Here is a 26,429-nt window from a genome sequence, read left to right as displayed (position 1 = left end):
GGGGAGGGCCTCAGGAGAAGCTGGAGGGACCTGAAGCTCTCTGTGCCCGTGCTGCCCCGCTGCTCCGGGTGTGCCGGACGCAGCACTGGGTGAGAAGCCAGCCTCTGCACAATGCCAGTGACAGGAGCATCTTTGCCATGAAATGAGCAGCGCTGAGATCTGGGTGCTTATTACCTTCCAGATGTGAGGCGAAAGCATGACCCAGAAGGTGATGCTACACTGAAGCTAGACTAATGCAGCTCTTTACACAGGAGACTTCCAGGCTTCTCAACAGGAACCAGGGAGGTAGATACAGCACCTCCCCATCCATGTGCCTGAGGAAAGAAAAGAGGAGATGCCCAGAGCAGCTTCTAGCTTGTCTGCCAAAGGAGTTGCTGCTGCTGACAGGGACCTTGGTCCTGACATTGGAGAAGGTGGCTGGGAAGAGGAAGGTGCGTTAGCAAGAGGACATTTCTCTTGACTCTTTTCAACTTAACTCGCTTATAATGTCCCAGATTTATACTGAGAGGTTTTAGTGACATGGCAGGTTTAGCCCATGGGAAATAAGAGTCACAATGTTCTGGAATCTACTTTGTAGTTGAGGGACAAGGGCAGCCATGTAACTATGGTCACAACTCTTGGGTGGGCCCAATTGCTAATTTACTTTACCTGACTAGCCTGCTTTAGTTAGGTATGTTTGAAGTCACTTAAAGACATTTTTCCCTTTCTTTCTCTTTGACCACCTCCCTACCCTTCAATCATGTGAGGAAACTCAAGAAGGGCTTTACTGCCCAAGTCAAGTCACGGTGCTCCAATCCTCATGTCACTGACCACGGGAGTGAAGGGACATTCAGGACAGCAAGGAATACAACTCAGAAGACTGACACCAGGACTCACACGAGAGAACAAGTGGCCCCAAGGGATTAAAAATAATAATAAAACCTCATGTCCCCCCCCCCCCCCCGCTAGAAATAACAGTGTGTTATCTTCACTTAAACCTATATTTCATTTTCTACCAAAATTTTGCTCTCACTATTTCTGAGTTGGCATTGAATTCAAGGGACTGAATTTCTGGTACACGCTTTCCTTGATTGCTGTTTCTTGGAGGTTTTCTATTGTTTGTTCATTTTCTTTTTGAGCCTTCCTATGTAGCCCAGACTGGCCTTGTGAATGATCCTCCTGCCTCAGTCTCTCAACTATTGGGATTACAGGTGCGATCCCACAGTGCCTTTCAGAGCCAGAGGTTTTGCTGTCTCAGGGTACCAAGCCTCATTCAGATCCATGCTCCTGTGGATGATGTGGTCCATTCTTACATGGATGAGAATGTTATTTGGGCCTTGCCAGGGTAGTCCTCCAATCAGCTGAAGTAGGACCCAAGCGGAAGAGAGGAGGATGCATGGACCTGTCATTGGTCAAATGGCCTGTTTCAAACTGATAGAACACTGAGAAGCTTGATGAGTTCATCAGGCCACCTGTTTTGACAGAGTTGTGTTTAAAAAAAAATGCAAGCCAATGATCTGTATGAAGCAATGCCTTTTCTTTCTCTTGCCAGTCCTGGGGCTTGAACTCAGGACTTTGCATTCCTATTTGGCTTTTGTGCTCAATGCTGATTCTCTACCCCTTGAGCCACACCTCCATTCCAGCTTTTTGCTGGTTAACTGGAGACGAGTCTCTTCTTAGATCTGTCTGTCTAGGCTGGCTCTGAACCTCGACTCTCAAATCTCAACCTCCCGAGTATCTGAGATGATAGGCACGAGCCACACAAGTGTCCGACAAAACATTGCTTTTAATAAAACAAACCCAATTTGTTCGGGAGGCCTGGGGCACAGGGTAACTGGCACGCTGCTTTGACACGGGCTCGGCTTATAGATGGCATCCTCATACAGCATTCTTGGGAGCAGAGGATTCTGGGTGGTGGCCCAGTTCGGGATCTTTGAAGTTCTGGGATGAGTTCTTCTCCTTGTTGGCCCAGCATCACATCATGTTCTTGAGGTCTTTAAAGACCACATGGGCTGCATTGCGTCCGGCGGCGCCCATAACACCGCCTCCTAGAACCAAAGCTTGCTCAGAACACCAGTCAGGGAGAGGCAGAGGTGGGGCTGGGGCAAATGCCCCGCAGATTGGGGCTCCCTGAAGGCTTCTGTCCATGGGGGGGTGGGGGGAGAGGCGGGAGGGGGGAGGGAGAAGGAAGGAGGGCAGGCTATGGTCCGTAGTCATCTGTAGGCCCAGTCTGTGAGCCCACCTACCAGATGAGGAAGCCCTCTGCAGGCAAAGCAGAAATGCAAGAATAGGGCTGTAAGGAAGACAGGAGGCCCGCAGCTCAGACAGGGCACCTCCGGGACAAGGTGGCCTTGGTGCGGTCAGTTCGACCTGAAGCTGTCTTAGGGAGGAATTTTAAAAGTTGATAACTTTATTGGTCCTTTCTGTCTCCAGAAGGTGGAACACTGAGGGACATAATTCTCACACACAACCCCAAATTAGAATTGGGAGAGAGAGCTGCAGGGCAGGGCAGGGTGGTGCCTTAGGCTGCGGCTGTGCAGCCTGGCAGGGGCGCACTGAGGATTCTGATCCTGGGGATGGCTCTGCATGCCACACCCTGCCTCTCTGCCCCTTGTCTGTCCACAGATCTCTGATCTCCCAAGAGCCCTCACTGCCCCCAGAAGAGGTGGAATCGATGCCACTCACCAGGATGGGCCCCACTTCCGCAGAGGTACAGGCCTGGGAGAGGGCAGCGGTAACCAGAGTGCAGGGGTACAGGGCGGGCAAAGTAGAGCTGGTCTAGAGACATGGCACAGTGGAATATGTTCTGTAGAGGTAGGGCCGCAGTAGTTAGCATAGGAGTACTGATTGGCATCCTTACTGCCCTGCCTGGATTTCTCACCTATCTGGCTCTCTATGGAAGGCCTTTCTTCCCAGGTATTTCCTGAGCAGGGGACTGAGTGGGGGAGCTAAGGGGGCACTGCGTGGGTTTGCTGAAGACCCCGAATCCCGCACAGTCTGTCTGATGACCCGGAGAGCTTGTCTCGCTCTGGCTGCTGGCACATGCTTCTGCCAGAACATATCTTTCGTTAGGTTTCCCACCTGAGCCTTCCTCTGGGGAGTCCCGCTCCGGGGCAGGAGGCCACAGCATGGCAAGGGGTCAAGTGCAGTTCTGCTCTGTTGGCTTGGGCGAGACCAGCTCTGGGCTGAGGAGGGAGGCAGAGGGGGGCAGAAAGCCCAGGCTATGTGGGAGTCCCGGACAAGGAGAGCGGCGTCTGCGGGGTATCCTCCTGCAGCCCCTCACTGACCCCAAACAGAGCCAGCTCTTCCTCAAATCTGTTTCTCTCCCACCTTCCTGCCTCTGTGACAAGGCCACCTTCCTGTCCCCGGCCCTAGAGATGGAGCCTTCACAGCCTCTGTACCCAGCGAGCACACGCATGCGGTCACCAAAGCTTCTCGCCCCACCAGCCCCATGTGCCATCAACACCGCCGATTCCTTTCTATCTGGTCTTCCTCCACTCTGTATTCAGATCAGCCCTGCCCAGTAAAACAAAATGACCACCACCGCTTGTGTGATTTTAGATTTACTAGTAAATGCAGGCTGGGTGTGGTGGCTCATGCCTGTCATACCAGCAACTTGCCAGCAAGAGGCTCAGAGTTCAAGGCCAGCCTTGAGCTGGCGAGGAGGAAATTTACAAAACCCCATCTCAACCCATAAAGAGCTGCATGAGGTGGTATGCGCCTGTTATCCCAGGGAGGTGGGAAGCATGAATACAAGGATTGAGGTCCTGGCAAAACAAAAAGGTAAAAGTTCTGAAGGGAAGAGGGGGGAGGGAAAGCACCAGAAGCTCACCCCTATAATCCTAGCTACTCAGGAATCTGAGATTTGAGGATTGTGGTTTGAAGCCAGCATGGGCAGGAAACTACATAAGGCTCTTATCTCTAACAACAACAACAAGAAGCTGGAAATGGAGCTGTGGCTCAAGTACGAGAGCACCAGCTTTGAGTGAAGAGACAAAGGGACAATACCCAGGTCCTGAGTGTAAGCTCTAATACCAGTACCAACAAAAGGGCTAGGGGCAAAGTTCAAATAGTAGAGTACTTGCCTAGCAAACTCAAGGCTCTGAGTTCAAATTCTAGTATCACACACAAAAGCAAACACTAACTGGTGAAATTAATGTTCATATTATTTAGCCTACTGGATCTAAGAATACGATCCTTGTGGCAAGAAATCAACCTAAAATCATCAGTTCCAGCTTGCTTCTTGCCGTCTCCCAGTCAGAGTGCACTGTACACCTGCGGCGGCCTCATTCTGGCCCAGCTGCCATGCTGGGCTCAGTAGCCGTCATAGCTGCTGGTTGCCAGACTGGACTTCAGCGTGCTGTGTTTGATAAAATGAGAACCTGGGAGAAGGAAGTTCCTTCAAGATGGAGCCCCCCATCTGGGAGAGGCCGATGGGGATATAGAGGCTGAAGGACCCAGGGCTACTCACTTCCTCTGGAGTTGTCTGTGTCTCTGTCCCTTGTCAACTATCACCACCATTAGCCACCAGAGAAAGTGTGTGTGGGGGGGTAGGGATGGGGTAAGGAGGACCCCAGGCCTGTACTCACCCCTCCAGGAAGCCCAAAGATCCTCTCCAGGTCGGGTGGTGTGAGGATGTCTCTGCCCACCACAGAGGCCTTGAAGCCTGGGGCGTAGTCCTCAATGCAGTCAAACACTGGAGAGTTCCAAGCCGGGGAAGGAGATGCCGTTAGGAAGGGGAGGGCGCATGATGGCGGTATGACTTGAAAATTTACTAAAACTCCTTTAAAACTCACTAAATTGTATCCTATGCAAATTATACCTCAATAAGTAAAACATCAAAACAAACAAACAATCCATAGGCAAATAACTCAGCAGAGAAGTACTGTGGGTGTTTGGCCAGCCCAGTCTTAAGCATTTGTTCTTGCTTCCTTATGAATATGTGTGTGTGTGTGTGTGTGTGTGTGTGTGTATGTGTGTATCTATTGCTTTTATCCCCTCCCCCACTATTTTGCTCAAGCAGAGCCCTCTGTTCTCCAGTTAACTCCAATTCATCCTTTAAAACCCAACTCAAACGCCCCATCTTCTGAAAGCCTTCCTGTCTCTCTGACTTAAGGCTCCCTCCTTTAGCTCTATAAAACACGTGATTCTCTGATGATTGGTTTCTTAAGTCTCCCTTACCAGACCACAAGCAGCAAGAGGGCAGAAGCTGTGACATTTTTTTGGCTTTTTTTTTTAGCCCAGTGTCTGACCATAGAACAGAATTTCACTACGATGATGTGAGATTCTCCTGGGGACATCTCTTCCCTTGGGACAGCACCCACAGGGGCTCATCCTGAACGAGGAAGTGTGGAGGGGAATCCCCTCAGGTCCCAAGGCCAGGAGCAGTCCTGGGGACTGGATAGGGTGGCGTTTTTACCTCTGTCTGCATAGGCATTTCTCTCCTGCTCATCCCAGACTCTGCCTCCTGCCAATGTGTAGGGTGTGAACTGGGTGAAGAGGGAGATGACATGGCAGCCGGGCGGAGCCAGGGTGGGGTCCAGCGAGGACGGGATGCAGAGCTCGATCATAGGCCTGTGGTATGAGGAAGAGCCAAGGTCAGGCTGGGGGCTGCTCTGGAGTGACTGGAGACAAATGAAGACCCTGGGATGATGCCATTGCTGGGCCACTGGGGCCAAGGGGGCCTAGGCCAAGGGGCTTAGTGCCTACAGGACCATTTGCCACCTTTCCCCCCACCCCAGCAGCTGCTCCTGCACCCGCTCCAGGACTCTGCTCTGATCCAGCCTGTCCTTGCCTTCCTTTCTCCCCCATTCTCTAACCAGGGTCTGGCCAGCCGATGGGCCTCTGTGAAGAGGCTAGCCGCAGGGGCTCAGGGTTCATCCAAGTGTGTCCCTCTGGGCCCTGGTGCTGTCTTGTGAGTGGGCCAAACAACACCAAGCCGAGGGCCTGTCTCTGAGGACCTTTATTCACCTGTGGGCCCGGGTACCTCACTTATCATTAGCTTTGTGTCTGTGTCACACCGCAGGCCCTCCAGCCCATGCCTAGTGTACAGTCTTGCCAGACAGGTTTTGGCAAAAGTCTGGTGGCTGATGGGCAGGATGGAAAAGCGTGGGCCCCACTGTGCCCCACCTGCTCTGGGAAGATAGAGTCACAGCGGTGCAGGGGGAGGTTTTGCACGAAGAAGCTCATGAACATGAGGGAGGACATGGGGCAGGGGCTCAGGGAGCATGCGCCCTCTGTCAGGTGGCTGACTCAAAGAACGATCTCCCCCTCTCCAGAATGTCCTCTGTGCAGCGCTGTTCCTCTACTGACCTGTGACACTCCCTGCCATGTCTCCCTCTTCCTCCCTGCCAGCCCTGGGCCATGGATCTCTTGCCTGGGATACACTTCCTGTCCTTGGAAAGTAAGTGTGGTTTTAGGGAGATCCACCCTTGGCGTTGTGAAGGTTTAACACTAGCCAGAAGAGGCCAGTCCTCTCATGTGTCTGGACAGCCACCACAGGTCTCTGCATCGAGACACAAAGGCCAGGGCCCATCTCCCATCCGGCTCACCCACCTGCGGGAGGGCAGGCCACCCACGGCCTCTTCGAAGGCCTGATGGAGGAGCAGCGTGTTTTCACAGTTCAGGTGGATGGAACACTGGTGATGGGACAGCGGCTGGTTCTTGGGAGCACTGGGGGCTGCCAGGAAGTTGGGCAGCCTGTCTACAGCCACTGAGGGACCCAAGGGGAGGGTCAGGCCCCTGTTCTCCAGGGTCTTCCCAAGACAATCAGCACCCTGCTCCCTTAGATGGTGATTTGGGAGTCTGCAGGCATGAAAATGTGTTTCTCCTTTCAATCGGGGAGGGTCGGGGTAAGTAGGGCAGAGCTGGAAGTCAGAGGATGAAGGATTGAAGTGGGTAGGTTAAGAGAGACTGGGAAATTTCCTGCTCAGATAACGTCAATCACAGACTACATACCATTGATCTTGGTGACAGGAGACTGTGTATCCAGCTGGGAGATTCTCTCCCGGAAAGACTCTGGAAGCCAGTCCTGAGGGAGAAGCTGCTGTGAAAGGCCTGGAGTCATCAGGACCTGAATTACTTGCTCAGGCTGGTGGTCCTTCAGCCTCTGCCTCTGGACATGCTCTTCAGAGCTCAGTCTGATCTACCTTCCTGGCTACTCCCATTCTAAGCTAGCCATTCCATCCTCTGAGTTTTGCAGAGATCCTACCTATAGGAGCTCATAGTCCAAGGCCAGGGCGAGGGCTAGAACCAGAAGTTCACATACCTCTCTCTTTTCTCTTCTGGTCTATAAACTCTCGAGAGTCTTGCGATCCCAGAATTGCCTTAATAGGACACGTTGAACAGATGTTTGTTGATGAATTTGGGGAAGTGGAAATATTCAGAAAAAAACTAGTGCTCTGTCCCCAAAGGATAAATCCCCAAATGGCTGGAGCTTCATTACCTTAGTGTTGGAGGACAGGAAGTTGTGGGCAATTGCAGCAATTGCTCTATATCTCAGCCTTTCCGGGGTGCATACCCCTTTCCATGCACCTGTAAAGTGCCCTCACCTCTGACCCCTGGGCTCCATGGGGGATTTGCTTTGACAATGTTAGCAAATAAGATGCAAACGGATCAAACTATATGATGATTGAGCTTTCTGGCTTTTTCCCTTTGCCAGACCCTGGGAAGCACAGGCCTGGACCACTGTGCTGGAGGCTGGAAGACACATGGAAAAAGGTCTGGCTACCCTGGTCTTTCTAGCAGAAACTGTCCTGCACCAACCATAGACGGCCACTTTCACACATACAAATGAGTCCAGCCAAGACAAGCGGAGCCCACAGGCTGCACCATGGTGATGGCAGGTGAAACGAAAGCCCAGAGCAATCAAATTCAGACAAGACGAGCAGTTCTCCTGGTCTGCGAGCTGATTTCTTATCTGCCTGAAAGTACTGTGGTTCTTTTGTTGCACAAATACAGCAATAGGCTATTGACACAGGCGGTAGAATTAAGAGTTGATGGAAAGGGAGAATTCTGGATAATGGGAAATTTTCTAGTAATAACTCTAGGCAGACAGAAACCAGACTCAGTTCTAGTAAGGGTTCAGCCAAGTTTGGACAGCAATGATCTAGATGGCCTTACTTCTCTGGACCTTCATGATTCTCTGCTATTTGCATCCTGCCTCCTTCTCCAAACAAGAAGATGCAGTATTTGCATCTCCAACGCTCATGTAGCCTGAGCTCCCCTGATTCCCCCTTTAACCAAGCCCTGTCTGAGAAGACATCTTACCTCCGCACTCCCTGCTTACCTGTGGTGCCAGCTTCAGGAAGGTGACCTGTGGTGACGCACAGGACAGCACCACTCTGCTCTTGATCTCCAGACCATCCTCCAGCAGGACTCCTTCAACATGGCCCTCGTGGCTCACCTGCACCTTAGCCACCGGCTGGAGCCGCCAGCAAGATCCACCCAGAGGGAAAGCTGGGGTTAGATCTTTTCCACAACTCTGGGCATGCAGGTTTCCTCATCCAAAATCTACCATCCAAACTCAGCCGCTTCTCAGGAAAGCTTTGTCCCAGCCCCTACATGGGCAGCCTCAGCCCAAACATGGCTTGGTGCCTGACAACTGCTCGGCCTCCTCATCTTTGGATTCTGAGCCTGGCCTTGTCCATCAATAGAATGAGGACCCTTCCAAATGTAAGACCCCATTTTAGCCTGGGCCCCGGTCAATAATCAAAGGAGGTGGAAAGGGCTCTCACCTTGTCAGTGAAGATACTTGCTCCATGTGCAGTGGCCGAGCTGGCAATAGCATCAGAGACAGCACCCATGCCTCCTTGGACATAGCCCCAGGCGCCCCGCGTCCCTTCCAGACCCCCCATCACATGATGCAACAGCACATACCTGAGGACAGAGCACAGCGTCGCAGGCTGCAGGTGAGAGTCTGTTCCCTGAGTCTTAGTTACAAATACCCCTTTCTGTCTTGCACCCTTGGCCTCTCCATGAGGCCTTTAAATGATCTTCTACGAAGAGCTTAATTGTCAGCATGGAAGAGGTGCCCACACCTGGGGCTCCACCTTCTCCTGAGCTCCAGCAGGTTTCTAGCTATGAGCACACATCTCTGCTTGGATGCTTTTTCGGGGGGTGCGGGGAGAGGCAGGCATCTGAAACCTTTCCCCATCATTCAAACTGTTTCTCCTTCAGTCTTCTCCATCCTCATGAACCATGCCTTCAGTTTCCTGTCAACACTGAAGTGTTACCCTTGACCTGGACCGGTCTCTTAACTATCTACATCCAGTCCAGTGCTGCCTTCTATGGAGCATTCAGAGGCACTGCTTGCAAGCCCCTCTCCCTCTCCTTTCTTCCTCACACTGCAGCAGGCTCACCTAAAGGCTCACCTCTTCTGTACTTGCTCCCCTGCCCATGAACTCGGAGCCTGAATCTCAGAACCCAATGAGCTCCTGAGACGTCACTGGCTCCTTGCTGCTCTTAGGGTAGTGGCCAATCTCCCTGAGTGGCCTCTGACCCTGCCTGAGGTCAGCCTTGTCCCCTGCCCCCCCATACTTTCCCCTGGAAAAACCAGGCATTTTTCCATTCACTAAATGGAACACTCGCCTGTTCAAGTCCAGCTTTTGTGCCTAGGATAGCTGCCAGCCTGGAGCCATTTCTTCCCACAGCTTTCATTCATCAAGTTCCTCAGATCAAGCATCTCTTCTTCTGAGGAATTCTTGCTTTTTTTTTTAACCTCAGCATAAGTTTCCCAGTTGGACCTGACGTCATGACATTTAGGCCCTTCTTTAGCACTGCTTGCTTGAGTCTCTCCTGTTCTGGTTAGGATTTCTAGTCCATTCACTACCACATCCCAACATCCAGGATAGGCAAGTGCTCCATTCATCATTATTAGAAGAATGTAAAAGAGGTTGTGGTAGAATGCTTGCCTTGCATGCATGAGGCCCTGGGTTCGATTCCTCAGTACCACGTAAGCAGAAAAAGCTGGAAATGGCACTGTCGCTCAAGTGGTAGATCACTAGCCTTGCACTGAAGAGCTGAGGGACAGAGCCAAGGCCCAGAGTTCAGGCCCCACAAACGACCAAAAAAAAGGTGTAAAAGCTGGGTGCCAGGAGCTCATACCTGTAATCCTAGCTACTCAGGAGACTGAGATACGAGGACTGTGGTTCAAAGCCAGTGCAGGCAGGAAAGTCCGTGAGACTCTTACTTCCGATAAACTACTCAGAAAAAGCCAGAAGTGGCCCTGTGGCTCAAATGGTAAAGCACTAGCTTTGAGCACAAAGAGGCTCAGGGACAGTGCTCAGGCCCTGAGTTCAAGCCCCAGGACCCTCTCACACACACACACACACACAAATGTAAAAAACAAATTGCTTAAAGGCACAGTTGATAAATCAAGTGTCCAAAGCCCCCCAAGGGGACAGAGGCTCCAGCTGGAGGGATGCAGCTTGACTATTTGATGAGAGGTTGGCCAAGGTGCCAAACACTGCTTCAGCCTCTGGGGAATTCAGGGCTCTCTCAATGGGTGCCCAGCAGCTACTTCTGGAGAGAGCTTCCCCTCCCTTCCAAGACAAGGCACATGGATAGCAACTTCCAGTGCATGGAAAATGGCTCCACATTGGACAAACCCTCCCTCCCTCCTGATACACACATGCCCTTCCATTTCTACAAGGGGCTCTCTAAGTCCTACCTCATCACAGGATTTACTGTGTCTGTGGCTCCTCTCTAATGGGCTCTAAGCACACAGCTGGCTCACAGACATGGCAGCTTCCTGTCTGTAGGAGGCTTTGTGTGAATGTGTCCTGGAGCCTGAGGACAGGGGAAAAGAGAAAGGGGACCTACGCCTTTGCAGGAGCTGGGGAGGGAGAGGAAGGAAGGAAGGACACAGGGAGATGCGAGGGGAAAAAGGACACTAATGGCAGGGAGTTTTGTTCCTAGTGAAGCAGAGGAGAGTAGCCAAAAAGGAAGAAGGTGGGGGTGGGGTGGACAACTTGGACTAGAAGTCAGCTCTGCCATTTACTAGCTGTGTGACTTGGGGCAAGATAATTCCCTTCTCTGAACCCCACTTCAGATGTGGCTCTGCTAGGTGAATTGGTGCCTGGCATGCTGGGTAAGCTCAGTGAATGGCAGTGTTGGGGACCTGCCCTTTTCTGCTCTAGCTGCTCCTCCCGAGTGCCCTCACTCACCCACTCCCGGGAGTGCAGGGACTTGTCATGGCTCCAATTACAGCATCTGTTGCCAGAGTAGCTTTTAGAGGCTCAGACTCAAACCACTGATCCAGCACCTGGAGAGTAAAGCCACAGGAGAAGGGTGGGTGGGAGGAGGGATCCCAGCTACCATGGGTGCAGGCTTGGCAGTGCTTACCTTAGTAATTGGGGCTGTGAGGACCTGGTAATACTGGGGAAGCTGGGCTCCCAAAGTACGGCCTGAAAGAGAACCCCAAATATCAACCAAATTAGACTCTGCTTCCCAGGAATGAATGAGAGGGAGGCAGGCTAGCATGGCAAGTGTACGCTACAGTTTCCTTCTCTTCCTAGGTGTTGGGCCCATTTTCAACAGCTCTGAGCCTGGTTCTTTTGTAAAACTGTAGTAGTATTTAATACTCTCAAGGGCAATTGTGAGGATTCATGGGATATGTAAAGCATTTGCAAGTTCACGGGCACCGATTCCTGTAGTGGAGCTGCCCCCATTGATTTCTTCCAGCCACCATATATACATGAGACCAGATCAGACCAGCTGAGCCAGTGAGAGTCAGCTGAACCACACAGGCACATGGGAAATAAGTATTTTTTTCAGATGCCACTGGAGTCTCATGGGTTTTGTTTCCTTGTGAGCAGAGCTACCTGATTTGGTATTTTTCTAGATGCTAAATTGGTCTGTACATCCTACAAGGCAGTAGAAAACAATAGCATGCTTGGTTGTGAAGCTTCCGTTCATCACTAATTAATAGCAGAACTTTTCCTAACTGAGCTCAATCTAGTATCCTTCTTGTAAGGAAGTAGCGCTTCAGATTCTCTTGGTCCCGATATCTTGTTCTAGGTGTGGCCATAGCGATGAGCTCCATGAAGTTATTTCCACATATGGAAACCCTAACAGCACCTTACTTCAGCCTTGTACAATGTGCCTCATTTCTACCCTGGGCTTTTCTGGCACCATCAGGAATTGCTCACAGATGCATGACCCAGAAGTATAGGAGTTAATATCCCATGAGGCATCCCTTAACCAGTGGGGGAATGGCCTGATAGCTGGACATCTCCTTCCCTTCTCCCAGGAGTGGGCCTCAAGTTCATTACTAAGGTTTCTCTGGGGGTCTAGGCAGGGTCTGGTGTCTTATCACCTACAAATGGGGTCAGTGTGGTCATATTCTCTGGTATTGGCTCTCCTTCTATCCAGTTTCTCTACTAGGACCCAGAGATCAGCCTTCTAAGTAAACTACTTGTGCACAAGCCTTTAATGTTGGGTTCTGTTTTTAGGGAAGACCAGGTAGCCTGCATGGATGACAGCCTATTAGCTGACTATAATTGGCAGCCACATTGGAGCCTGGCTAAGGCCTAGGCCACCTCTTTCTACACTTGGGACTCACCTGCCTTCACCAGGGGCTTGAGGGTGGACAGCAGCTTGAGCCTTTGCAGGAGGGAGCCGTGCTGGAAGGCGGCGATGTCCAACGGGGCTGCATCCAGCAGGGGGTCAATGGCTAACACCAAGCGGCTCATGAACTCCTCATACCTGGGAAAGGCCTAGAACAGAGCTCTAGGTAAAGGCTCCACTACTGAGAATCCCACAAAGACCCTCTCCCTACACCATGCCTTCATACTGCCCTCTCTGGCTGCACCCCACAGGGAACCTCTGGTGGTTTCTCAGGCCTCACTTCTAGGTATGATTCAGCTTGTTTGTGCTGAGTTTTCTTCATCGGTAACAGAGACAGCCTGGAGAGGGCAGAGAGGCCTGGGCCACAAGACAGCACCATGGATGAGGGGCCAATGTCAGGCAACACTAGAGGCTCTCACTTGATTCTCAGCCCAGAGGTTTTAATTAGGGCTCAACTACACTCATGAATATACTCAGGAAATTACCAGAAGCATTTCCTCGAGTTCTGTGTTGAAGAACATTCATGAAGTCTCAGTAAGAATAAAGTTCAACAGCTTTCTCTAGAGCAGGTCTGTAAAACTAACACCTTGCCATGACCAGCTAAGAAATCGGGCTCCTTCATCTCCACAGTGGGAAACAAGCCTGGTGTCTGCTTGTGGAGTCACTAGCAGGCAAGGTCACCACTAATGTCCTATAGGCTCAGGGTCCTGGCCTTGTGCTGACTCCCATCTGATGCGTGGGAAATGGGCAGGATCTGAAGGAGGGTGGAAACAGTTGCTCCTAGCTCAGTGAACAAAACAATCATGTGAGAAGGACTTGGAAGATCCTCAGTCCTGGGATGGTTCTGTTCATCAGCCAGGCTCAGAAAGCTCTGGATGAAGAATCAGAGCCAGGAACCATGGTACATGAATGCCACATGTCTGTTCTCTAGGCTTTGCCTAATATTAAACATAACACAAAACAGCATGCATTGACTCCACCAACCTAGGTTTTCCTTGCAAAAATGCATCCTCTTGGATGAGATTTAATGCTATATCTTCAGTGCATGTCCAGGTTAGGTACAAAAACATGGCCTTTGGGAGAACTCTCCATATCGGTAGCACCTAGCACACCAGATCCACTACTTCACTTGTGACTTATCTGGACAAAGCTACCCAGCAGATTCCTCAGCTACAACCCTACACAGCGCACCTTCTCCATCCAGTGTGTGTCCTTTCTTTCACAGGGCTGCCCAGCACCACAGACACTTCTTGCCTTAGGTGCCAGGGGATTGATGCCAAATTGAAGGAATGAATATTTTCTTGCCCTAAATTCCTGCTCCCGTTCATTCAAGCCTCACTTGTTTCTCATCCCCCATTATCCTCCTTTGGAACTGTCAGACATCAAGAGAGCTAGAAGGTGAACATAGTGTGAATATGTATGAAGGGTTCCATTTTGAAATTCAGTTATGGACACCCGCATACACACAAGCCCCAGGGGCTCCAGTGTCTACTGCTCTTAATCTCTGTCTACCCTTTTTCCTTGAAGTGTCTTAGATCAGAGGTTTGGACAGACTGAAACCCTCCAGGACATTGTGTCCTAGGTCCTAGGACAGTTCATCTCTTTTCAAGGCTCATTTCCTTTCAAGAGCCTCTCCAGGCTGGTAAGGCACAACAAAGGATACATCTGTGGTTGCTTTCCCTACCTGGGCATCCTTCCATGAGAACTGGGCGATTTGCTTCTGGTTTTCTGCCATGTCTGTGCCCAGTAGAAGGGACCTGGGCACCTTGCCTCCTCTGCCTTCTTCTAGCATGGGGGTGAAGGCGTAGGGGTCTCGGAGATGAAGCTTCAGTCCATATTTCTGCATAACACAAGTTTTAGGACCTGTCAATTGTAGTCTCTTCCATTGTATTTATGTGACCCATTTGGTGGCCTGTGTGTCGGTTTCCAAACTATGTGGTCTTAGTTCCTGTTTTGTGTATGTGTATATGTGTGTTGCTACTGGGGCTTGAACTCTGGGTCTTGTGTTTTCACATGGCCTTTTCACTCTTAGCTGGTCCTCTACCATTTGAGTCACACCTCCATTTCTGTTTTTTTGCTAGTTAACTGGAGAAGAGAGTATCCTGGACTTGTCTGTCTAGGATGCTCTATGGTTCCTAGTCTTTTAAATATGTCTATAACAAATATGTTTATAATAAAAGTCCTCTTGCCCAGGCACTCAATAATTGGCCATAGTGTATCATCCCATGCCACACCATACCATACCAAACCGTGCTACACCATACTATGATTATCTTGCACCAGAAACAATACTAGGGATTATAGTTATTATTTCACAACGTTCCTGCATGCATCTTTATCCTCTTTGTACAAATGCCACAACAGAGGCCCAGAAAAGCTAAATAACTTGTCCCAGGTCACTATAAGAGGTAAATCTGGGTTTCAAAGTCACATCTCTGTGACCCCCCAGGCCCTAGCTCTCAGCATGAATCTATAACTGCCTCACTTCAGAAATAAATAATTAAACTTTAGAAAGACACAATAAAGCACAGTGAAAATCCATATCTATAAGATAGCTGAATTATTTATATCAAAAAATGTTATTTACTTTGCAGACTCATTTACTCCAGGGCCAAGTTAAATGGGAGTTCCCTTGATATATTTAGAATACAATTTGATTTATGGGTGTTTGGGCAGCACACAGCCTTTCCATGAGCACATCTGCTTCTCCAAAGGAGACGCAGGCCTAACCAAAGGGGCCTGCGCCACTGACACTTGTCAGCATGGAGTGCTTGCTCTCTAGTGACTTCTTTCTCCATCTGTGGTCTGGTTTCTCACTTCCCTGAGGTCTCTGCTCAAATGTCCATCACCAGCCAGGTCACCCCTGACCACACCATCACTCCCTGTCCCTCCCACTATATTATGTTTTCCCCCAATATACTAATCACCACATGGCTAACTGTATCTTAAGTTTCTTTCTTTGCCTGATCCCAGTGGAATGAAAGTTCTGTGAGGTCAAGGGTGTGGCCTGCTCTGCTCACTATTGTAGATCCAGTACCACCATTAGGCATTCTATTGACTGGTTCAATGAATGCCACCATGCAGGCAAGGTTCTGGCCCCAGGGGGCAGAACCTTTGTGAGAAGCAGTGTTAGCAGACTGCCTGGAAGCTGAACAAGACCTTTGCAACAATGATAGCTGGAGTTGCTCTCACCAGAGATGTTGCAGCTAGGCTGGACCACTGGGACATTGAGCATTCTGCAAAAGGTTCCACTCAAGGGCAGGGGCTTGGGCTGGGAGACCTTGGGCTCTTTCTAACATTTGAGGTGGAGAAATAGGATTCTAACTCCCGGGCACTTCCAGCTTGATTCCTTTGGTTGTAATGAACTTCAACCCCAGGGGCATCTTTAATTCTTCTCTTTCCCTCACCCTTGGACATTCTTCCATGGTCAGTTCCTGTCAGCTCCACCTGCAGGAGTTGTCCACTTTTCTTCATGCCCACTGCTGTCAACAACCTAGGCTTCCATCTTTGGACTCACTGCAGAAGCTGCTGCATGGATCAACCTGCAGCTATTCCTGCTTCCACCACCACCCACATGAGCCGATGGCTTTTGTTTTGGCAGTCATGGGGCTTGAACTCATAGGCTTTCCTGCCCAGGCAGGCTCTGAACTGTGATCCTCAGATCTCAGCCTCCTGAATAGCTAGGATTACAGTGCCTGGTGAGCTGATCTGTTATGAACCTGTGAATCTCAAATTCTACTTCCTGCTGGCTTTCCACTGTAGTGGATAAAATGCAGGCTCTAGGCTATTCCTCCTCAGCTGTGGTTCCTTTGCCCATCACCTGTCACCTCTGGCCATACTGATGTAACTCTGTCTACACCTGTCCACACCCACTTCCCTCTGACTGGAATGCTCTCTGTTCAGATGGCCATATGGCTGGAGACTTCTTGGCATCGGCCCCCATGTCACCTCTATAAGGAAGACTTCCTGGTCACCAGGCTAAGCTGAGACCTTCAGTTTCTCCTTGTCATATTGCCCTAGTTTTTTTTCTTCCTGCCATTACTTCTACCGGAAGCTCTCTTCCTGCTTCCTGTGTTCACTGTTGCAGCCCCAGGAATCTTGTCCAGAGCCTGGCACATAGCAGACGTGCATCGACCCATTGAGCAAGTAGGTAAGGGGCTGAGAGGATCTCAGATTGTTTCAAGCATAACTAATTGAATGTGAATAACGGCTGTGGTGGATTCTGACTTTCTCTTATAAATGGCACTGTTGTCATTCTTGCTGTTGTAATTAGGTGTCATCAGAAAAGGGGGAGTGTTAAATAACCAGGAGATTATCTAATCTATGAGGTTTGTTCAAAGCCTGTGTTTCTCTAAAAACAAAACAAATAAAAACAACAAAAGCTACCTAGCCATCGCAGGCGGGGGAAGGACCAGGTGTGACTGAGGGGCTGGGGACATGTGGGAATTAATGACTCTGGCTCTCAGTTACAGCTGGGGCCTCTTTTTTCAGAATGGTGGAGAATGCTGTGAAATGCTGTCTTGGGTCCTACCATTCCCACAGAATAAGACCTCTGAGCAGAAACCTGGGCAATCTTCAGTTCTGGGAACCTTCAACTTAGGGAGATTTCCCAGGTCAAGCAGGAGCAGCAGGGACATAGCAGGAAGCTGAGAGAGGCAGGCAGGCAAGGACAGGAATTGTCTCTACTCCCCTCCCCGGCCCAAGTATCTGCTGCCATAAACGGGTACTTTAGTTATGGCCTGTAGGTGTGGTATGGTGTGGTTTGGATAACTTATTAGAGCAGAAAAGAGCAATGAAGAGTGCTGTGTATGTCATTCATCTCTGACTGAACTCAGAGAAAAGCTGGTGGAGTCCTGCACACAGCTACCTATATAGGTGGCACATCTTTTACAGGGACCTTTCTCCTGGGGGTGGGTGACAAAGGCACCAGCAGTTAGGAGTTAAATCAGGAGGTGGTAAGGTAAAGTTTGGGTCGAGGCTGAGGTGTGTAAAGCAGTAGGCAGAGGGGAGTGGACTGAGAAGAGAATAAGAGGCAGGCAGAGGGTTCTCAGGAGCCTTTCAAACAGCTCAGGTGCCAGGAGAGGTGAAAGTCTGCTTGGGCTGCCAAGAATGGCAGCAGGCTCAGAATTTGAATGAGGGCAGATTCAGCTTGTGCCTAAGGCAGCTGTTCAAACTCAGGAACTCAAAGCTACAGAAAAAGGGGAATAGGAAGCGTGAGGTCAGAGGCTGGCCCAAGCAAAAGCAAGAGCCTCTATCTGAACGCAAACAAACAAACAATGAAACTAAAAGCACAAGGACTGGGAGTGTGGCTTTAGGGGTCCAGCCTGCCTAGCAAGTGCAAGGCACTGAGTTGGAGCCCTACTACAGCCCCTCCCTCCCTCACCACAAAAACCCAACAAAACCTCTGACTTTTATGTGAGCTAGTCCAGTGTTTAAGATCTGAGTGCATCTGTGGAATGCAGAAGAGCTGTGTGATCTTCATGAACCCAGGGACTGAAGAGAGACCTTGAGAAGGGAAAGGAGGGGATTGCCTTGACACGGGAAGGGAGCCCTCACCCCAAGTCAGGACCCCAGTCCTGGGGGAGGCCATTCTACCTTCAGCTCCAGGTCCGTGTAAATCTGTGGACGCAGCAAGCTAAGGAGGTAGGATGCTCGGGAGAACTTAAAGCCTGGAACCAGATCAACAGAAGCAGTCAGGAGGGGTCCCCATCCTGCCCATCCTCCTCCACTGCCCTCCCATCCCCCTACTCCCCCCCTCCCCCACAGTGGGGCTTACCTGGGATGATCTCTTCAGTGACAGCAGCACCGCCAATCACGTGGCGCTTCTCCAACACCACCGTGTTCACTCCCAGTCTCTGCAGGTATGCAGCCTGGGGGGGGGGGGGGGGACACAGGACCTCTCCCTCTATCCCTGAGGACTGACCTGCCATCTTAAAGCCCTCACTGCACAGGGCTCCTGAGTACAGATGGCTTCTAAGAGCTGTCCTGCCGGCTCCTGTTCCCCATGTCCCACCTGGAGATGGCCTGCCCCTGGTGCCCCAGGACCTCAGCTTGAACCTCCCCCTCCCCTGCCCCCCATTCCCCGTCCTGATGTCACTCTTCTCCAGGGAGAAGCAGCATCTATGAGGCCCCATGGGGGGGGCTGAATTTGACAACACAGAGCCAGGCCCTGTTTAACGCCTCATTTTCTTTCGACTGGCATGGGATTGATGGGGCTCCTTTTCTAATGAGCAAAAATGGGCGCTAGGCTGCCAGTACCTACGTAATCTCATTCAAAGGGTTTCATGAGCCGGTCCCAGGCAGGAATGCAGAACGGTCTCTGACACATGGGACAAGTGCTGTAAACGAATGAACCTGTGGCGATAGCCGAACCTCATTCAGGGGAATGAATGACAGGTGCACGGCTATTTGTTTTCCTCCAGCACAAGAAATATTGAGCTAGTTGTGAACCTGCAGCTCTCCTAGGCTCGTTTCCCTAACACTATTGATACTGACATCAACATGGCATCGGGGATGGTAAAACTCTGAAGTCACTTTTGAAAAAAGTGTACTTGCTGACTACACTGGGTGCATTTTATTTAATCTACCACACTATCCTTGAGGTAGGTGGGTAGGAAATCTTTGTTTACAGATGGGAAAACAGGCTCAATGTACTCAATGAGAGTAACAATTGGCTTTAGGCTTCCAGAGCTGCTAAATAGAAGTGCAGGAAAATAAACCCAGACAGTCCGAGCCCATGATCTATTCCCCTAACCTATCCCACTAAGAACCACCAAAAAGGGCAGCTCCCCGACATGTAAAAGCTTTCCTGGCCCTCAGAGGTAAGCCCTGTTGGTTTCTTATGAGTTATAAATGAATTCAGAGCAACAACCTCCAGCAAGGTTGTTCTGACCATAAGATGAGACAAAGTCTAGTGCACAGGGTTGTCTAAGCACTAATGAAAGCTCGGTCTATATGCCATCAGCCAAATACCAAACACTTCGTCTCTAGACCTGAGACTGACTGTTGCTATGCAACTCCTAGTCTGCACTCCGACAGATCAAATTCATTGGGATTTTCAGGTTGTCTCACTTTTGGGCAGTGTCTGACCTAGAGTAAAGCCCTATTTTCTCAGGCACTTCCCCGGCCCCTCCAAAGCAACATTCATATCCTGTGTTTGGTTCTTTCTAGCACCTTCTTAGTTTATACCCACAGTTCTTCATTCTTACTAGCTATAAGTAACAAACTCAACTTGAATAACCTTAGATGCACTACTGGTGGTCTTTGCCTGAAGGTCATTAATGGCCTTCCCTGGGCTCGAAATTCTAATAGTAAGGCCACATGCATGTCAAACTTATTTTCAGATCTTTGCAGCACATTATCTCAGAGAAGGTGAGTGACACACCTTAACCTTCACAGATAGAAAATGGCAGAGCTGGGACATGAACTAGTGTTTATTTTATTAACATGACACTGGTGTGTTTAAATTACTAATTGATTGACAAAAGGCCCTCTGTAAAATGGTCAGTAAAACTCATGTGTCCAAACTGGGGCAGCTGATTCCTAGCTACTCAGGAGTCTGAGACCCGCAGATCGTGCTTTGAAGCCAGCCCACACAGGAAAGTCTGAAACTCTTTTTTGTTGTTGTTGTTGGTCGTGGGACCTGAATTCTGGGCCTGGGCACTGTCCCTCAGCTCTTCAGCTCAAGGTTAGCACTCTACCACTTGAGCCACACTGACACTTCTGGCTTTTTTCTGCTTATGTGGTACTGAGGAATAGAACCCAGGACCTCATACGCGCAAGGCAAGCACTCTACCATTAAGCCACCATCCCAGCCTCAAGTCTGGGACTCTTATCTCCAATTAACCACCAAAAAGCTGGAAGTAGAGGTGTGGTTCAGTGGTAGAGTGCCAGCTTTGAGGGAAAAAAAACTAAGGAATATTGCTCAAGTGTTAAACAACAAAATAATGAGTTAGATGAGCTGTTGTCCCTTGGCACTCCATTTTTGTCCTCTAAGTTCCCTGTGTTGCTTCTCTAGAAGTACCACTTCAAGATGCTCCATGTTTGTCAGATTCTTGGAGATACAGAGACTAGAGCTAAGAAGCACAGCCTGAAGAAGGCTTTGGGCTGAAAGAGCTTGGGAACTAAAAGTCAGCTGTACCGGGAACAGAAGTGCTAGCCTGTCCGCTAGGTGGGGCTCCTTGCAATTGCCAGAGCATACTTTGGACAAGTGGCAGCCATGTGCTCCAGTGGTCCATCAGTGACCTGAACATCACTAGGGTGTGCAGGGCTCTCTACACAGCTGGAGACTCTGACCAATCCCTAGACTCTAACCTGCTGCCTCTCGGCCAGCACCGTGCTTCTGCTTCTCAGCTGCTTGTTTCTGAAGGTTCTGGGCTCCCACAGGCCATGAGACGGCCGTGTGCGTGAGGGAACAGACAGGGAAGGGAGATGTCCTCCCTACCTGGTGACAGGTGTGCATCTACACCATGACCCTAGTCAGCACGGAGAGCACAGCAGGCTGCCTTTTCCTTCATTCCTCGAGCTTCCTCACAGCTGCTAAGAGCTACGGGCCCAGGGGCTTGGGGGAGGGGGTGAGATCACAGGGGCCACAGGTACTCACAGCCACCAGCCCGTTGTGTCCTGCAATGAGACGGGGGAAGAGGAGAGCATCACAGATCAGCCAATAGACACACATTCTTTGAGGACTAAACCTCATGTCCCCAACCCCAGAATCTCACGGGTCATCCCTCTCCCAGGTGACTAAGGGAATGTCCTAGTTTATGTGGCATTAAACATGAGTGGGATAAGGGGCCATTCTGGTGAGTGCTGGAGAGAGATGGGGAGTTAGTGTCATGCTTGGCTTGTTTGGTCCAACTGTGGTTACCACAGAGGGGTGTCGCAGCCAACCATCAGTTTTCCAACAAATGAATGATGAACAGCTCACGATCAAGTAATTAAATGGGTCTGGCTCCGACGTGTGCCAGGGTATTGAGGTGTTCTTCAGGGGTGAGCTAGAAGGGCCTATTTATATCTATCTTACCATTTTTTTCTTTCTCTGCATCCTAGGAGGGCTGCTCTTGGGCTAGGAGTCCTGAATCAGACCTTTGGGTCCTATGTCTCCCTCCAAACCCATGGGGAGTGAGTGTAAGAAACTCAGAGTCACTGGGGAAGTTGTGTGAAGGCTGATTTCCAGACCCCTCCCCAGACAGTGTGTCTGGCTGGGTGAGGGACTCCTGCTAGAATCAGATTTCTCCCAAGCCTGGGAGAGGGCTCTGCTTTAACCAGAAGCAGATTCACTACAGTGTTGGCTGCTGGGAACATCATAGCTGGAGCCCTCTTTGCACAATCCTGATCCCAGGTTTGGTATGGAGGTGTTTGCATCTTCACAACCTCTCCAGTCAGTCTACAGATCCTCAGGTGGCTGCTAGGTGGGGGCGTGACTCTAGGGACTCTGGTGTAACTTGTACCTCAGAAGATGCTGCCCATGTCTTCCCTCCGGCCTGTGTGCCTCTGAATCGGGCTGTGGGTGGTGTTTGGTAATGGGAGAAAGCACGACAGGGTAAAGCTCACACCGAGGCATCCTCACACCTGTGGGCAACTCATCAAGGCAGCTGGTGACCCAGAACCAGGTGTCTGTGGCCAGGAGAGGAAGGAGACCGGGGCTTCTCTGAGGCTGAGGCCTGGATGCTTCTATGTTCCAAGCCAGAGCAGGGTACTTAGCGCTGCTTCCCATTGCCTATGGGGTTTTGGAGCCAGCTGTCAAAGGTCGCCATTGTTAACAAGTATATTCTATGACCTCCCTAGTAAATAAATCATTTTAAAAAACAAAGGTAATCACTAGTCACAGCTCATCATATTCTAATGACTACATGTGCCGGTTACCAATTGTGGTCACCTGCTTCTAGGTACTTTTATAGCGGGCACAGTAATGAGATGCTAATCAAGTTCTTCACCCCAGTGTCATCTGTCAGCTCTTGCAGACCCCATCCAACAACCCCACCCATAGAGGAAGACCATGGGGGGGGCGGAGCCAGCATACCGGAAACCTCACGGTTGACCTCCCATTCTGTTCCTTATAAGGCTTAAGAAAGTGCCAGGGACATGCTAAGAACACAGATTAATGAAACAGCCCCCGAAGGCCATAGCTGTGAATACACAGCTCCAAAAGAAAAGAGAGAGAATATTCTTCTACTATCAGAAAAATACTACCTCACTGAGCAGTTTATTCTTGTTATGAAGAAGGAATGAAGTTGGGATATAAGTCTCCGCTGCTTATTTGTTCACTTCGGTCCTACTCTCTGAAGTGAATGGAAATATCTAGTCTCCTCCCACCCCTCACCCGCTTTTTTTTTTTTTTTGGTCGTGGGTGCTGTCCCTGTGCTCAAGGTGAGCACTCCACCACTTGAGCCACAGCGCCATTTCCAGTTTTTTAGTGGTTTATTGGAGATAAGAGTCTTACGGACTTTCCTGCCCAGGCTGGCTTTGAACCGCCATCCTCAGATCTCAGCCTCCTGAGTAGCTAGGATTACAGGTGTGAGCCATCAGCAGCACCCAGCTTCCCCCCTCCCTTTTTTCTTTTTTTTTTATATTGGATCTCTGCCCATGTGTGAACAGCCTAGTTATACAGTTTAGCAAAACCTGAAGAAAGCGTTGTATAAGAATCACCTGGCAGCATGGGATTTATATTAAGTACAGTGTTGAATGAAATTGTGTGCTGCACATTTCAGCATTGACAAAAAGTCTATGTGTATGCGTGCGTGTGTTTCCAAGAGAGGGGATTGAGATGCTCACCAGTTCTTAGAACACACAAAAGTGCAGCCCTGGTGGCATCTGAAGCTACTTCAGCATCATTTTTTTCTCTTGGGCCTATCACTGTGTATGAGTGCAGTGGAAAATACAGCATTCCAGCCCTCTGAGGTGGACAGAAGGCATCACCTTGCAGGCTTGGGTGCTCTGAGCCTGGGGGAGGGAGGATCCGATAAACGTCCCTCCCAAGACCCCTGCTGCAGACCCCAATGTCTGAGAGAAGGCAATGTATGTGTGTGTGTGTGGGGGGGGGGTGGTTCTGTTCAGAACTAAGGGCATGCAGTGGCTGGATTTCATTCATCTGCTATCCTAGGATTTCCTTTCCAATTCTTACATACCATGTGGTTTCCAAGAACTCGGTGAGCATTGATTCATTGTGTAAGAGGAACAAGGGGAATCTCCTGGCTTATCTAGCCACAGGTTCAGAAAAGGCAAGAATTTGCCCTAGACTACACAGCAAGCTGACCCCAGAGCCAGCAGCAGGTGGAGCCTGACTTAACCAGAAGGCCTCGCTCGGCACAGCCCCTACTCTCGCCAAACTCTAGGCTACATTGGGCCCTGAGCAGAGAGAGGATGCAGTGGGGCTCTTTAAGGGGCCCTTCTGGGCCTCTGGGCTGGGCTGGCTCCCCCCGCCCCCGCCCCCCCCTGCCCTGGCTCACCCACATTACCTGCTCCTACCACCACTGCATCGTATTCCTGCTTCAGGTGTCGCCCAGCTTTAGAGTGAACTCGTCTCCAAGCAGAGCAGGACAAGGAGCCCAAGGCTCTCCTGAGGCCTGTGCCAGGGCCACTGGCAGCCATCTCAGCCACAGGAACTTGCTTGCAGTCAGCACTTCCAACTGCAGGGCGGGGAGGGGGCGGGGAGAGGCCGGTGGGCTGGGGAGAAGGCTGGGAGGGGGAGGAGCTGCTGCTCTGCCTCCCTTTGGCCTTGAGCTGTGACTAGCCCCAGCCCTGGTGGCGGGGTGGGGAGTGGGAAGTCCAGGAGGGGAGTGGATGAGAGGGACAAGGCTATCTGAGCTGGGCTCTGAGCCACCTCCTGAACTCAGATTGACAGTTCGCCAGGGCAGGGAGCCAATCATTAAGCCCAGGCTGAGAGGGAATCCTGCCCCAGGAGAGGAACGGCCAAGACTCTGCCTGGCCTGCAGGACAGAGTCTGACAGTCCAGGGCAGCCATTGCTCCTTACCCCCAGAGGCTCACACAGCCAAGGTCTAAGCCTCCAGTCAACCTTCAGTACAGCCCTTTAGCCACCTCCATGTTCTCTTCCCAGAGAATGTTTGCCTGGCTGGGCACAAGTTCCTGGTCTCTCATTCTGAGGGTTTATCCATTTCTTCTGTACCTTTCCTACTTTCCAATTATCTTCAAAGGTGACTAAGTCACCTCAACCTTAGTTTCCTTACTGTCATACCTTTCCAGGCAAAGCCCCTGTGCTACTGCTCACTCCCCTAAAGCTGTTCTCACATGGCCCTGGCCCAGGCCCTGCTAGTATCACAGGAGCCTGCTGCTAAAAAATGCAAACAAATGCAGAGCCAATGGTTCTGAGGGAGGAGGATCCCTCTACTCTCAATATGGTTGGTCATCTAGGCAAGGCCCCCCCAGTGAATGTCTCTGCTCCAATCTGATTCAGGTTATTCAACCCAGTGTTGTCATCTGTCACAGCCCTCAGGCTTCAAGAACTCCATCAACTGCCCATCGAAACTGTTAAAAATATTCAAATCTGCACTCAACACAAGCAGACTTCTTTCTTGTCGTTGATCCCTAAGCAATGCAGTATGCTAGCTGTTTATGTGGTATGTACCTATTAGGTAATATAAGTAACTTACAGATGCTTTGATGTACAGGACAGGGTGCATGCAGGTTACAAGCAAATGCTATACCTTTATTTAAGGGACTTATTCAAGATTTGGGGATGTATCCAGGGTCCTGGATCCCAGATAACTAGGGATGATTAGATAGAAGTGTCAGAGAACTGTTAACTAGACATTCCCACCATGCAGCCACTAAGAATTAAGGGAAAAAACTTTTTTTTAAAAGTGAGTGTCTTAAACAGTGGTAGGCTGATGGGCTAGGTGCTCGTTCCCTTGTTCTCTATCTTCCACACCTGGTATTTTTCTTTTCCACCCATAAAATCATGATATTGGGTCGAGTTTTCTGGTACATCCACTGCCAGTTACTTAAAGAGTTGAGTTAGGAAAGATAGAGGTTCAAGGCCTGTTTGGAGAAAAAGTTATTAGCAAGACTCCATCTCAATCGATGAGCTGGGCATGGTGGCACAGGAGGCACAGGTAGGAGGATGGAGGTCTGAGGCCTGCTTGGGTGAAAATGCAAGACCCTATCAAAAGTAACTAAAGCAAATCAGGGCTGTGGGGGGTGGGGGACGTGGGTCTCTTACGTGGCAGATTGCCTGGCCTCACAAGCACAGGGCCACAGAGGAGGAATTCAGAGCTGGTCGTCTCCAGAGGCGGATTCTGCTACCACCTGTGCCCTCAGCACCTGCTTTCTGCACAGCTGGCCCTTGTGCAGGAAGGCCAGTCTTCTTCAAATGAGTTCCAGCCCAAGACAGACACAGCCAGCCCGGCTCCCACACGCATGCTGCATGGAACAGACCCTCATTTCTGTGGTGGATGTGCATTCTCATGTTGCTGTTCCCTCTACCTCAGCACTGTGGCTTGGCCCAAGAGAAGCAGACTGTGTTTGGGCAGTCTGGTAGTCTTTTGTCCTTGGGTCTATATTGGGGTAGGATCTGCACCCCTTGGAAGTGGTCTTAATCCAAGGCACACTGGATGCCTGCCAAGCTTTGTGTGTGTGTGTGTGTGTGTCCATTGTAGGGCCAGAACTCTGGGCGCTATACCTTAGTTCTTCAGTTCAAGGCTACCACTCTACCACTTGAGCCACGGCACCACTTCTGGCTTTTTCTGTTTATGTGGTGCTGAGGAATCGAACCCAGGGCCTCATGCATGCAAGGCAAGCACTCTACCACTGAGCCACCTTCCTAGTCCCTGCCAAGCTTTTAAATACATTACAACCCAAGCTCTATCCTGACAAAATAACTGGATCTCTGAGCCAGGGAAGGGAGCTCAGAAGTCACAGCTCTAAG

The 26,429-nt window shown here is 50.4% G+C and overlaps 1 protein-coding gene across 1 annotated transcript; it reads right to left on the bottom strand.

Annotated features, from left to right (window-relative positions):
* Positions 1–1,748: 1,748 nt before the first annotated feature.
* On the bottom strand, positions 1,749–24,154 carry Pyroxd2 (pyridine nucleotide-disulphide oxidoreductase domain 2). Its single transcript, XM_042689666.1, has 16 exons — positions 24,003–24,154; positions 21,149–21,168; positions 18,323–18,416; positions 18,142–18,215; positions 14,231–14,386; positions 12,542–12,695; positions 11,323–11,384; positions 11,145–11,242; positions 8,715–8,856; positions 8,267–8,401; positions 6,937–7,009; positions 6,535–6,691; positions 5,399–5,553; positions 4,569–4,675; positions 2,665–2,785; positions 1,749–2,027 (listed from the first exon to the last, which is right to left on the bottom strand). The coding sequence occupies exons 1-16, from the start codon at positions 24,133–24,135 to the stop codon at positions 1,954–1,956; spliced, it is 1,755 nt and encodes a 584-aa protein (XP_042545600.1). The 5' UTR covers positions 24,136–24,154; the 3' UTR covers positions 1,749–1,953.
* Positions 24,155–26,429: the final 2,275 nt, after the last annotated feature.

This window comes from Dipodomys spectabilis, unplaced genomic scaffold (genome assembly GCF_019054845.1).
Source record: "Dipodomys spectabilis isolate Male_0828 unplaced genomic scaffold, ASM1905484v1 ptg000125l, whole genome shotgun sequence".
In the NCBI taxonomy this organism is placed as follows: domain Eukaryota; kingdom Metazoa; phylum Chordata; class Mammalia; order Rodentia; family Heteromyidae; genus Dipodomys; species Dipodomys spectabilis.
Note: the sequence above shows the minus strand (reverse complement) of the source record. Positions and strands in the feature narration are given on the sequence as shown.